A 14,124-nucleotide genomic window follows, 5' to 3' on the forward strand; every position below is an offset into this window, starting at 1 on the left:
AGAAAAGAAGAACATAGAAAAATCGAGAAATGAAAAAAAAACTCACCTCTTCTCTTGCATTCGTCTGCCTGCTTGCTGAGTTGAAAGTATCCTTCATGTACCCTAAATATCTCTTTTCTTCGTGTACCCTTTAAACTAAGCACCACATATGTGTGTGTGGCCTAAAACATACTTAGCCTAAAAATAGATACATATACACACACATATATATATGTCTAAAAATGTATTAAGCTATATGTGTTTTATTGTACACACGTACATTTTATAGTTTAGGCTATTTAAATATGTATATATATATTGATGTTAATAAATGTGTGTGGTGTGTGTGTAGCCTACTAGATATATAATCTAATATATTTGTATATCCTAAAATAAGTAAAAGACTAGTCTCTTTGTAAATACACACACACACTAAAATACATATATCCTCGTCGGGGGATTCTTAGCCTAGAATATATACAATATAATAATATAAATATAAACATGTGTGTATGTGTATTTACATATATCCCCATCCGGGGTTCTTAGCCTAGAATTTATACAATATAATAATATAAATATAAACATGTGTGTGTGTGTATTTACAAAGAGATAAGCTTTTTATTAAAATAACACTTAGAATCAATAAATGTATATATTTGTGTATTTTTTTATATATTTGTAGATACATATATATTTATATATTTTTTATAAAAAAATTTGATCGTGGTCATTCTCAATCGTGATTGCTCCACCTTGTTTTATCATTTCAACCACCTACATTCTCAATCGTGATTGCTCCACCTTGTTTTATCATTTCAACCTCCTTCATTCTCAATCGTGATTGCTCCACCTGTTCCTTCGTTTTTATATTTTCATTTCACATTTTCGTCTCTCCTATCCTTTCTGTTTCACATTTTCGTCTCTCCTGTCCTTTCTGCATCTTCATATTGCCTTCCCTATGGAGCACACTGTTACCTTTGAGTGGGAGCTTGATGGCAGTAGCAAAAAATCTCAAACTTTAATACTTCTCCACCAGACCACGCTTGTCAGTCATCTACAAGGGTTTTTGCCTTCTTCACACGCCCTTTCTGGAGTGAAAGCTACTAGGACCGATGGAAGCCTACAGGAAATCATCGCTCATTATGATATGGAGGGCAATAAAAACTACCTCATAGATATTTCTCGAAGTAAAACATATATGCTACAATGTAGTCCTCTTTGTGCTGCTGATAGTCTTGATTCTAGTGCTGACGACATTGCCCAAGATGTCCGACATTTGGAGAGTTTAGTGGATAAAGAATTAGGGACACAAAACACCCATGTTCATATCTCGAGCTCCTCCTCTGAGAGTGACTTGAATGGCTCAGCAACTATTTTGCAACCAGGTGAAGGCACAAGCAATCCAAAAGGTTCAAAGCACAAGATCTCTGAAGATGAATGTATTGCTTCAGAGAGTATACTTTCGGTTCTTCGTAAGAAGGAGCAACCTTCTCTTCTGCGTTCATTGTTGGAAAAAGTTACTCGAGTCATCCAAGTCCAGGAGGTGCCAAGACATTATGATGGTGATTCCATCCTAGAGTTTCCACCAACATATGGCAAAATAGGAAATATGGATGGAATGGAGCAAAAATATGATGGTCACCTATGGACACGTCCAGTAACATCAAACATGTCTGTAAGTTGTACCGTGCGTATTAGCTATTGTGTTGGTACTTTGGAGTGCCATAGGCTCAGCTGTCCTTTTTACTTGAACAATAAAAGGTATAACAACACCTTCTTTCATGGACATCTGACAAAAAAGATTGCAATTGGACTTTTGACAGAGGATGAGAAATCTAAAATAGTTTGTCACTTTTGTCGCAAAACTGCACATTGTGTGCAAGTGTGTAGATGTATTGTGTATTACGTAATGCCTCGTGACACAACTATTACAAGAATGATGCTCCACACTGGGCTGCATGAACATCCAGTTCAGCCAGGAACTTCAAGGTCAATGTTGGAGCGCGTGAAAATGTTTGTTTCTCAAGTGCTGAAAACCCAGAGAAGTGCTGGTCCTCGAAAAATACAGATGGATATTGTGAAGGATATGCTATTTTCCTCCATGATGAATCAAAATGATGAGCTACCTACAAGTATTGGGGATCATGAGCTCTGCAATTTTTTGGAGGAGTTGAGTCCTCTTGTGGAAAACCAGAGGTGAGTATTCACTCTATAACTTAATTATATTTGGAAGTATTTTTCTACATTCGGTCCTCTCTTTATTGTGAAATTGTGTTTTTTAGGTTTAGACGCATTGTATCCCAGGAGAAAAGAAAATTGATGCCAGCAGGAGAGGGCTTTGATAGCATCCTTCTTATACAGAGAAGATCTCGCTATTCATTTATACAAGGTAGCCGTTTCCCAGGACAAGGTGGCCCTGATGACAAATGTTATGTCTTTAAGATGTCTTTGCGAGGACCAGCATCAGGCGTGGACTTGGTGAATCGCATGCGGTGTGACAGTGGAGGTGACTTGTCAAAGTCCTGGGTTTTGTTTGATCACACTCATCGAGTTTTTGGTTGGTCAACAATGGCTTGTCATGTTTACGACCCAAGGTGAGACTACGAACTCCAATTTTTTCATTTCTTTCATTTACCTTGAATGATAGCTGACTGAAAAAATTATCTCCAAAATCTTATAGTGTTCAAGAGCTGTTGACAATTGCCACATGCGAAATGAAGGAGGAGGATACAAAAAGCCAAGTACTATTTTGGGAAATGCTGAATAGCACAATGGAGCAATGCGGTTATGCACCCGCACACTTCTATGGGTTTATGGCTGATGAAGCAGGGTCTAATTGGTGTGCAGTTAGGACCGTTTTCAATGGGGGTCCGCACAACATTATGGAGGACAGGGAGCGAACATGCTTATTCCATTGGAAACAAAGTTTGATGAAGCATGCTAAACAATGCGTGAAGGCAGAAAGTCGACAACACCATATTGACTTGTGTGAAGAATGGAGATTGGCAACCAATAAGGAGTCAGCTTTCTTAAAAAGTAAAGAGATTCGTGAGTGGTGGAGAAATGGACATGTTCATGAGGGAAAACTATCAGTGATGGATACGTGGATGAGTTGGTGGGAAGTACGAATAGCACATTGGGGCAACCTCATGTCAAGGGTGAGAAATTTTATAGAGAACTGATATGTTGTATGGATGCATTTGCATTGGAGTCAATTTTATGAATTCTTGTATGAAACCTCTTGTGTGCAGGTGGTCTTAAGCTCGGTGGATTTAGCACAAACCCCTCGAACAAACTTATCTGAAAGTGTACATGGGAGTTGGCTTGCTGGTGAAGGATACAAGGAAAAGGTTAGCTTGTATGATGCGTGCATTTCAGATATGGCAAACGCTTTACTACAAAGTGCAAAGCAATATGCATATCAGATGGGGAAGCACAAAGGTGAGGGACCAAGCTTGAGCAAGTTGCTGGACAGGGTAGCAGCAAGGTCAAGACTAACACCACCACAAGTGGCTCGCATGGTCCATGAAACAGTAGCTAATACTCCTATGTATGAGGAATCAAGGCCTCTACATGGAGATAAGGAGACTCTTCAACGGAAGAGGGTGAGGACAACGGAAGTAGACCAATGCTCACATCGTCCAGGTTATGTCATGCAGAGCAAACATCGTCAAAACCGGGGAACAGCAAGAAGAGTAAGTTTTGGAGATAGATCTAGAACAAACAGTGCAGCAAGTCCCGCTTCAAGGGGAGGACCAAAAAGTCCAATGACTGGAGGAAACAAAGAAGTCGGACATGAAGAGCCTAAACAACATTATGGCACAATGAGCGGAGGACAAATGCATGTAAAGGAAGAGGCCATTGGACGCATAATGTGGGCCATTAGACGAACCCCATTGAACTCAAAAGTCAAATGTTTGGGAGGTATTGATGGAAGACTTAAGTGCAACTCATACATACAGGGAAGCTCTATTGGAGTTGTTGCCCCTAGCTTCTACTCAGAGCGACGACATCCTGGTCTGGGAGGGCCAAAGGCTCAAATGATGTGGTTTTGTCCTTCAGATGTTTCACACACATGGCATGTAGATCCAAACATAATATACAAGCCATCATACCCAGATATGTGGAAAGTGGATGTTGGGACCAACATAACCAGCCAAGAGGTAGATAAATTAGTAAAGGCAGGGTTCAAGTTAGATGTTACTCATGAAGAACCTTTTGTGTCGGGGGTGGGAGAAACATCCACACAAGCAGCGGGCAACAAAGAAAATGACAAGAGGCCACATGATGCTACACAAAATACAAAGAGATCAACCAAGTGGAGGCATTGGATTTCCAAAGAAGCAGAAAAGAGGATTGGTAGTGCCGAGGCCATGACAGCGACAGTCCTTAATGAGAGTGCAATGCAGCCATCCCCCTACTCTATTTTTCATTTGGCATGTGAGAGTGGAGAGGACTATTTTATACACATCAAGGTACAACCTTGGTGTACATGTCCTGATTTCGTGCAAAGAGAATCTAGAGGAAAGTCTTACGTTGCATGTAAGCATATCTATTTTGTCTTCTTGCGAGTTTTGGGATTACATAAGAATGAGGATATGGTAATGCATCAACCGACACTATCACCAGAGAAAGTGGACAATATACTATCACGTCCTCGAAGCAAGGATGTTTGTGCTTATACTTAAGCTTTAATCAAGCCTGTTTATGCCTATACTTAAGCTTTAATCAAGCCTCTCATGTTTGTGCCTACTTAAGCTTTAATCAAGCCTTCCATGTTTGTGCTTACTTAAGCTTGTAAGGAAATGTGAAGTCAATCTTTTTGTAAGAAAATTTGAACCAATATTATTTTTGTCTTGCTTTGGGATGGAGTATACTGTCACGTACTCTAAAGTCTTATTGTAGGTAGCTTGCGACACTATGGTAAAGGAGTTATACCAACCAGATATCTTCTTGTAAGGAAATGTGAACTCAATCTTTTTGTAAGAAAACATGAGCCAGGTATACTTGTTTTTACTTGTGTTGAAATAAACATTGGAAGAAAGGTACATAGATAGGTATTTTTGTGCCTATATTTAAGTTTCTTGGACATAAAATGTGTGTTTATATGTAGGAAGGTAGGTATGTAGGTATGTATGTATGTATGCATGCATGTATGTATGTATATATGTAGGAAGGTAGGTAGGTAGGTAGGTAGGCACGCAGGTAGGTAGGTAGGTAGGTAGGTGTGTATGAGAATATACATGTATATATGTATGTATGTATGTGAATGAATATAGGTAGGTAGGTAGGTAGGTAGGCAGGTAGGTAGGCAGGTAGGCAGGCAGGTAGGCAGGTAGGTGTGTTTGAGAATATACATGTATATATGTATGTATGTATGTGAATGTATTTATTTCTCTTTCATAAATACTTACTATATAAAAGCTCACCAAAATGTATCATTTTTCTTACAAGCTCACATAAAACTATCTTATCTCCAAAAAGCTCGCCAAATAAAGCTCGCAAAAAAATCAAACCCCTGTTTTGGCTGTAACTTTTTCTGTGTAGCTCGGATTGAGGAGCTTCCAAAACCAAAATTGAAGTTCACTGCTTGCTCTGTAAATTTCACTTTTGGTCTCATACATACTATGAATCGAAAAGTATCATCCCAAATTTTGAGTGGAAGATGGTCAAAATTTGAATTTAAAAATGTATACCCTGAAAAAAGTCCTTTTGGTGGATCTCCCATGTCTCCAACACTTTTTTTGCCAAGCCATCTTGGGAAGAAAAAGTGTACATATATGTATATAATATCAAATGGAATCTTGAATTATTTAGGCATAATGCTCACCTCCTCTTCTTTGGTGATATAAGACTTGTGCACATGTGAAAAATTCCAATAAATGCCAAGTCTTTGGGTCCTCTGTGGATTATAATACTATCCCAATTCAAAATAATTTAAGACATTATTCCCACCCTCCTTGACTTGGATTGCCAAACTTATTCTATAAGGCTTATTACTCACCTTATATGGTGAAATCTAAAAAAAAATCCCACATGCCTTACATATGACCAAGATATATATATATAAGAAAATAATAATAGGAAATTTTACATTTGGAATAGGCTATAGTTTTTAAATGTGAACAATGCTCATATAATTAAATAAATGCAAGATGGGGTCCAAGAAAAGGTGAAGAAGAATTGCCTTGGATAAAGCCTCAAAATAACAAGGTGCTTCCATGAAGATGATGAAAATGCGGTAGTGGTTTGAAATATATTGTGATAGGTTGTGCATCTATTCTCAAGTCCTAATAAAAAAGTGAATGGATAACGTAAATGAACTAGTGTATGTAGTGTAAGGTTTTTTATTAACATTTTTTAAGAAGTGATTTCTAGGGAAGGTGTTAAGCAGTGATCTAGAGGGTGTGCAAGAATGTGATTGTTTTGGAAAAAGTGCAAACTAGTGTGTGAAAGGGTGAATTTACAAATATGTGGGTACAAATAGTGGTTTCAAATAAATATGGCAAATTGAGGAGGTTAAATCCCTGATTTCATAATTGCTAATCATACCCTCTGCTCAATTTCTATAATGGAGGGCTCAATTTTTTTTTCTCTTCTTCCCTTCTCCATAAATCGTTGTGCATTGGAGGATCTCTCTTTTGAAGAAACAAAGATTTTTTTTTCTTTTAATTCTCTTAATTACAATTTTTCTCTCTCTGTTCTCTTTCCCCCCCTCTCCTTGGCGACGACGACAAGCACTTTAGCGATGGTGTATTTTTTGTTGTTGTCTTCGTTTCTTTTCCCTTTGCCCAATTGTTGTTCATTGACTTATGGTGAAGCTTAATTTAAAGCTTTAAAATAAAGATTTTAAAAGCTTTAGTTAAAGATTTATACTTTATTTTATATAAAGAAAAATCCTTTCTTCTCTCCATAGTTTTTACATAAAGCTTTTGAGATTTATTAAATTATAAAGCTTATTATTATATAAACTTAACAATTTTTCTTTAAAAATAGAAGCACCTGCTACATGCTGCTTGTAAGCTTAATTACAAGCTGCTTTAAGTTATAAAGCTTTTATATTGAAAAGCTTTAGACCATTAAAAGCTTCTAGTAAAAGCTTTCTATTAAGCCTTTACCTCTAAAATTAATATATATAAAAACCTAGAGATTTTATTACCAAAGTTTTAAAGATGAAGCATATAACTAGAACTTTAAAGCCTTAAAGCTTTATATTGCAACCTTGTAAACCTCCAACAAAAGCCCTCTTCAAATAAATTCAAAGGATTCCAAAGATCCAAGACAAGCAACATGAGACTTTTAAAAGCTTTGTCGAGGTTTGCTTTTTGCAGATTTCATCAAGAATTGCTATTTATCTCACGAGTCAACCATGAGGACGACATCTTCTCTTTCGATCAAGAGGGTAATTCTCAACATCAAGGTATTTATGATAATCCAGCTATGCCTAAACCTCTTTAAAATCAAAGTATATTACACTTGGAGTAAAGATGCTTGATGATGATGAAGATCAAAGACTACTACAAACGACTACTCCGAGCCTTGAGCTCGGCATCAAGAAATTATTACCTAAGTTATCTTCTTCTCAACAAATTTTCAACCCTTTTAATGACCTCTTCAATGAGTTATTACTTGGATTTATTTCGGCGTTAAGGAGTTATCTTCTACATTGGATGCATTTCTTCTTAAGCAATATTCTTGACCTTTTGAAGTTTTTTGGATCCATTATTATTAGCTGATTTTTCGATATCAGCAAATATTATTCTTCCTACTCTTCAACACACGAACTTCGACTTCTTATTACGAATTGCGGGTGAAGGCTAAGCAATAACTACACTTTCTAAATTTTATAAATTAACAATTCAAGTTTGATATTATATTGAAACTAACCTGTAGATTAGTATATGCAAAATCTCTGATGATTTACCAATTAAGTATTCACCTTGTGTAATTTGATTACTTGTGTAATTTGATTACTTGCATAAAATAAATTTGTTAGTTGTCGATTCGTTTTCTTCTAACTGGTATTTTGCAGTCCAACCCAAGTAAGTTTCTTTATTTTCCATAATTTTAATCATCACAACGAATTAAAACGTCACATATGCTTGTGATATTTGTGTCCTTCCAACAATGTATTTTGTAGCAAAGTTATCCAACACTTGTTGCAAGTAAGTTGCTACCCTCTATAACTTAGTAAATAATTCCCCCAATATTTTTATGCTTAACTCAACCTTATGATTACTAAGTTTCATATTTATTATTCAAGTTATTTCACCTTCAAATGTAAATTAATCTTTTCATCAATCTCGTTTGACATTAAGGTAAATACATAGATTTAGACTTGTTTATTTACAATCAATTCTATCTATTGTTTAATTACAATCTCACACCCTCTTAAATAGCTTTTCAACTTAAGGTTAGTATTTCTTATCCTTATATCCATAATTAATTTACCTTTTATTCTTGTGATGTTAATTTTCTCATTAATTATGTTTAATAACTTTATATTCCCTATCCATAGAAACAATAACAATTCACATCTCTTTGGAGTGTTAAAATTGTTTTTGATAGATAATTTCAATAACACCACAACGATGGAGGTATGTATATATTCACTTCTCTTTAAAAAAATTTTCCATAAGTATCTCTATTATATTTTTACAACCTAACCATAGATTTAAGATTAAGATTAGTTCAAATTTAGTAACTTAAATAAATTTTTAAGATAAAGAAAATTATGTCCCTACCTATTCCCAAAGGTCCATGGGGAAGAGATTTCAATGGACTTAATTACTGGTTTGCCGACTACGTCCTCTTATAATGACATGATATGGACCATAGTTGATAGATTTAGCAACTAAGCATACTTTGTACCTTGCAAGAAGACCATGTCTGCCCCTCCTCAAGCTGCTAAGCTATTCATTAAGACTGTCTTTCCTCACCATGGCTTTCCCAAAGTCATTTATCTCTGACCGAGATGGCCACTTTTGCAATCATTTTTAGGTTGCTCTATTCAAGAACTTAAGTTCTAAAATGGACTTTACATCCACTTTCCATCTAGAAAGAAATGGCCAGACTGAAGCTACCAACGGATCTTCTTAGATCCTACACTATTGACTGACCCTCTAATTGGGATATCAACATGTTGTCTCTACTTCAATTTGCTTACAACAATACCCCCCATTCGGCTACTAGTCAAGCTCCCTTTGAAATTGTCTATGACAAGAAACTTCCCATTCCTGTCTCTACCATAGCTAGTGATGTTCCAGTTATTGACACTTTAAGTCATGACCATGCTACTATTTTAGCAGCTGAAGTCATTGAACCTATTAAGCGAGCATAATTGAAATACACCGCTCAAGCTAACCAATTAAATTTAAAGAAAATGATCTAGTTTGGCTTCGCATAGAGAAAAGACGCTTAAAGAATATTTCCAAAGGTCAAGTTGGCTCCTAGATTTTATGGACCATTCATAATTATCCAATAAATCAATCAAAATGTATTTCGCTTAGGCATTCCCACTCATTGGAAGATATATAACTCATTCCACATTAGTTTATTGAGACCCTTTGAAGGCCCCACTTCTGTTAACCTTGTTATTAATGACCCTCCTCTCCTCGAGGATGACTCTAAATTTCTAGTACCTAAAAGTATTATTGACCACCAAGACCAAATAACCACCCGTTTTACTGGCACTATGTATCATCGTTACTTGGTGAAGTATAAGAATCATTCTATTGAGGAATCACAGTGGATTCCTGAAACATCACTTACCCCGCACTATCGACACTTGATTCTAGCATACCACTCACATTCACATTAATTCTTTTATGTACACCAATTCACCGACTGAGGGAGTGTCATAGTTCTTCCACATGTTTTAGTATCGATTCGTCGACTGAGGCAACACATTCATTTAGTGCCGATTCGCCGATTGAGGCATCACGTTACGATTCACCAATTGAGGCCGCACGTTGATTTAGTGCCGATTCACCGAGGTAGCACTATAGCATGAGGTTGGCACCCTTGCTTTTGTTTATTTCACACAATTGATGATAGTTACTTTTTAACCCTGCAGTATGTTATGAAAATATGAATATGGAATTATTTGATATTTTATGTTGTATTTATGGTACGCTCATTTGCCACATGGTCGTACTGGCTACGCGCGAGAGCGTGGAACAGTGCTCGCATCATGATGGGCAGATAAGCGAGATTTAATGTGTTGTGTTTTTGGTGAGCAGATCATTGAACGAAGTAGTGTGGGTGTGTGATAGATTTTCGTTGGTGCGTGACCGTCGGGTTTTGGTGTGTGCTGATGGTTGCCCATCCATAGTTTCATTTAATTAAATTGCTACAATTTGAATGTAAATAGCCAAGCTTGGAGACCAAGTTACTTTTTGATATTAGTAGCCCAAAGTGGAATGTATTAGTAGCCCAAAGTGGAATGTATTAAGCTATCTTGAGCACTTGCTTTTTGCTAATATATAAATACATGCATGAGGAAGTGTGCTTACTCATGCATGGGGGAGATTTACCCCATTCTTTTGTTGTACATATCTTGCTTTTTATGCTCTTCTTGTTTATTTGCCAAGTTTATGCTATGGTGATGGAGGTTAATTCACATCACTTCATGTCTAGATTCCTTAGAGAGAGTGTTAGCAGGGCAATTCAAAGTATGTACAAGCATCACCATTTACACGATGCCTCAATAAAGTGTTGCCAATTGGGTTTGAACTCATGACCCCTAGTGAGAAATTCAAACACCCCCCTCTCCTCCTCCTTATTTCTCAAAATATGGAACCTTAGCTCATCTAAGAGCCTATGCCCACACAGGTGGTAAAGTAGCGCTATTGGAAAAGGTGCATAGGTTTTAGAGAGTATGCTAGATTTTAACACCTCACGTCTTGCTTTGGTGGTATTGGAGTCAGAGTGGGGGACGACTCATTTTTACCACAAAACTTTTCTCGCTTATATAAAAATATTTACCTTAGGTAGCCTAACACCCTTGCACAAAAGCAAGCAAGGGTGTGAGGACAGGTGGTAAGCTACCCAACGTGCTAAAAATAGCTCCAAAAAAGCATCGAGAGAAGCTACCCAATGGGTAAAAACAATTGCAAAAAGCGTGCGAGAGAAGCTACCCAACACCTACAAAAAATGTATGCAAAAAGCGTGCGAGAGAAGCTACCCAACACCTACAAAAAATGTATGCAAAAAGCATGCATCGTCTGCAAAAGTGTGCGCAAAAAGGTAAAGAGGATAATCGGCTATGGTGGACGAGCACCTAGATATCCCTCCCTAGCTCAACGTGAATGCCAAGTGGGCTGCGTGCTACGACATCACGCCTCTTCTTCAGTATGTGCAATAGCACGTTTTCTTCTGATTGGGGTGCAGGGTTTCTCTGATGTATTAGTAAGTGCAGCGAAGGCTTCTTTTCTTATGATTAGTTTTTAGGGTTTCTCAGATGTATTAGTAAGTGTAACAACTTTTCCTATGGCTGTATGTTTCTTAATTTTGAACTTTTTCTTCGAGATATGCCAATCAAAACCACCAAAAAAATTACTATAGGTAACATGGCAAACCGAAACTGCTATGAAAATTAGCACTTCGAGAAAAAGTGAAAACTTGCTTATGCCAAACGGGTATAACGTGGAGATGCTATATGAGCAATGGCGTTCTGAGTGTGATATTATTGTCGGCAACATTGCACTATGTCCTGGATACAACGTGTGTCCATTTCTGATTGACAAGGTGGCATCGTACTAAAGTGAAAGCTGCATGACTAATGTGAAGCTAGCAAGTGCATTGTTATTGGATGTTGTAGACAAATACGGTGTTAAAGCACACTGGTGTGCTTGCTACAATTGTAAAAAGAATATGACTAGGCAAGTAAGTATAGTGTCCCTACTTCCAGATTACATTTGTTGGCTGCCAAACAAGAAATTAGCTACATACCCAGCTTCTTAGTATCATAGATGTGTCAATGAGTGTCACTTCCATAGTGAATGCCATCACAAGACACATTATGGAGAGAAGATCTATACTAGACAACCCCCTAATTTGTTGCTCGACTGATTTTGACAGGGCTTGCATATCAAAAGACCTAGCCTCCGGACTAGTTACAAGCATACTTGCATACCATATAGTGAACAATCCAAGAAGGACACTCGCACAATGTCCTCACACAGTATGAATTCAACTTCATGTTTGTTCGAGCACACTTGTGAGGCACACTTGTGAGGCGGATAAGGTTACCCAAGCATTTCATAGGAAATTTTCTTGAATTTTTTTGGGCACGAAAAGTGCTGCCGATTTTTGGAGCCATGGGCCAAGATATTTTAGACCTCCAGAAGGTTCACAGAGCTAAGGCCCCTGATCCTCAACTAGTGGGGGCTGTATCGTGCCTTGTGGGCTGTGGTGTGTAGAGCCATGGACTTCTTCACGATGCAGGAGAAAGCGCGCATGAGGCAGCAGCAGGAGGAAGAGGAGGAGAGGAGGAGGAGGTCAGGTGAGGTGGTGGTGGACCTGCCGCCGGAGAAGATGCTGAAGAAGGGGGACTCTGGAACCTACCAGGCGAAGATAAGGGGGGTGATGCCCGTGGGGTACTGGGTGACCATGCCCAGCGGCAGCGAGGCGTACCTGCCCGCGCAGGACCTCGGCTTCAGCGGCGGCCTGGAGAAGCTGCGCCAGATCTTCCAGGTGGGCCAGGAGATTACCGTGCGGGTGGTCACGCGCGGGGGTTCGGGCCGCGAGATCCTGTCGCTTAAGAAGCCCGACCCCAACAAGCCCGACCCTCCTCCCCGCCCCCTCCGAGATGGATACATCAACTAGCCCTCGCACACCATGAAGCAGCAGGTACACTTCTCTCTTCTCTCTCATGCTTTCTGGAGGCTTTTGTACCGCGTGTTTTCATTCTTTAATGCATCAATATCTACCATCCATGCCTTCCATTTCCTACCATGTATTATGGGTTTTGATGCAAATACCATTCCGGGAGTTTCCTGTTCTTGTTAGGTCTACATGCATGAGGCTTTACTCTCTCTAAACGAGACAGGACTTTCTCAACAAATCCTTGTGACTTGACTTGGTGCAAGCATGAAACATGTCTTTCGGCAAGGACCTGATCATATTTGTGGGTGCCCTAGCTGTCAAATTTCTCGAAGCACTGTTTAATCTATGTTACTGACGGTGCCACAGAAAACTGGTTATGCTTTGGTAACGTTCTTGATGGAAATTTTATCGATCTTGTGCCTTCTGTGTTTAACAAGTATGAAGTAGGAGTATAAAGCATCATAGGACTTGAGATGAAGGATGAAGTAGGAGCCCAAAGCATCATAGGACTTGAGATGAAGGATAATATAAGCATATTGCCCTAACTGTCGTATAGCTAAAGCATTGGTTGGACATCATATGCTGGTCCATTAGCATACTGTCCGAACTTGCCTCTTGTAAACCAGTTCACTTCAGTAATCCTGCAATGCCAGTTGCTCCTTTGTTTCAATGAACTGAAATGTAAATGGATATGTACAGGTGCCTCTGGTACACGGCTGCGTAAGAAGAAGCATGAATAGTGATCGACCGTATGGCGTGGGTACATTCTGTTGCCAAGTGTAGGCAAGCACTATAGCTAGCCTAGAAGAGGGTATTCATGTATCACACCAATGTCGCTATTAAGCATTTCTGAGTGTCCATTTCCCATCTGCACAAAGTGCTTTATTGTAGATGTACTGGCCAAGAGACGGATGTTTCTTGTGCTTGAGAGGACCATTGAAAGTGTATCTTGGATATAAAATGATGCATGAAAAGGAAAGAGGTCTAATGTGCAGTGTGTGCTGATTGAATTATGAAAAGTGAGCTTTTATTGTCAGTGAATGTTCACTCCTAAGTGAGAATGTCCATCTCTTGGCCATTAGGAAATTAATTTCTTAATTAGTCGAGATAGCACACAACCTTGTCTAACTCTTATCCTTTTTTTCGTAATGCATCTGCCTTGAGCCTGTTTATAAAGAGTTCTTGCTGCTATGAACTGGGTAGTGAAATAAAGAATCTTGGGTGGACTAGTGTTAAAACATTTTATGTAAGGTGATATGCACTCTTTAGCACAATTGCTTGCTGTGAAAATGTGGTCTCAAGTGGAGTAATCAA

The 14,124-nt window shown here is 38.4% G+C and overlaps 1 protein-coding gene across 1 annotated transcript; it reads left to right on the forward strand.

The window, feature by feature from the left end:
• Window positions 1-12,260: 12,260 nt before the first annotated feature.
• Window positions 12,261-13,846, forward strand: LOC147610761 (uncharacterized). Its single transcript, XM_086785375.1, has 2 exons — window positions 12,261-12,834; window positions 13,510-13,846. The coding sequence occupies exon 1, from the start codon at window positions 12,409-12,411 to the stop codon at window positions 12,808-12,810; it is 402 nt and encodes a 133-aa protein (XP_086641501.1). The 5' UTR covers window positions 12,261-12,408; the 3' UTR covers window positions 12,811-12,834; window positions 13,510-13,846.
• The last annotated feature ends 278 nt before the right edge of the window (window positions 13,847-14,124 follow it).

This window comes from Cibotium barometz, chromosome 48, assembly GCF_041138505.1.
Source record: "Cibotium barometz isolate CiBa-2024 chromosome 48, ASM4113850v1, whole genome shotgun sequence".
Lineage (NCBI taxonomy): Eukaryota > Viridiplantae > Streptophyta > Polypodiopsida > Cyatheales > Cibotiaceae > Cibotium > Cibotium barometz.

Bases quoted from the DNA above. Each gene is read 5' to 3' on its own strand.
- LOC147610761 (XM_086785375.1), top strand. From the start codon at position 12,409: ATGGACTTCTTCACGATGCAGGAGAAAGCGCGCATGAGGCAGCAGCAG.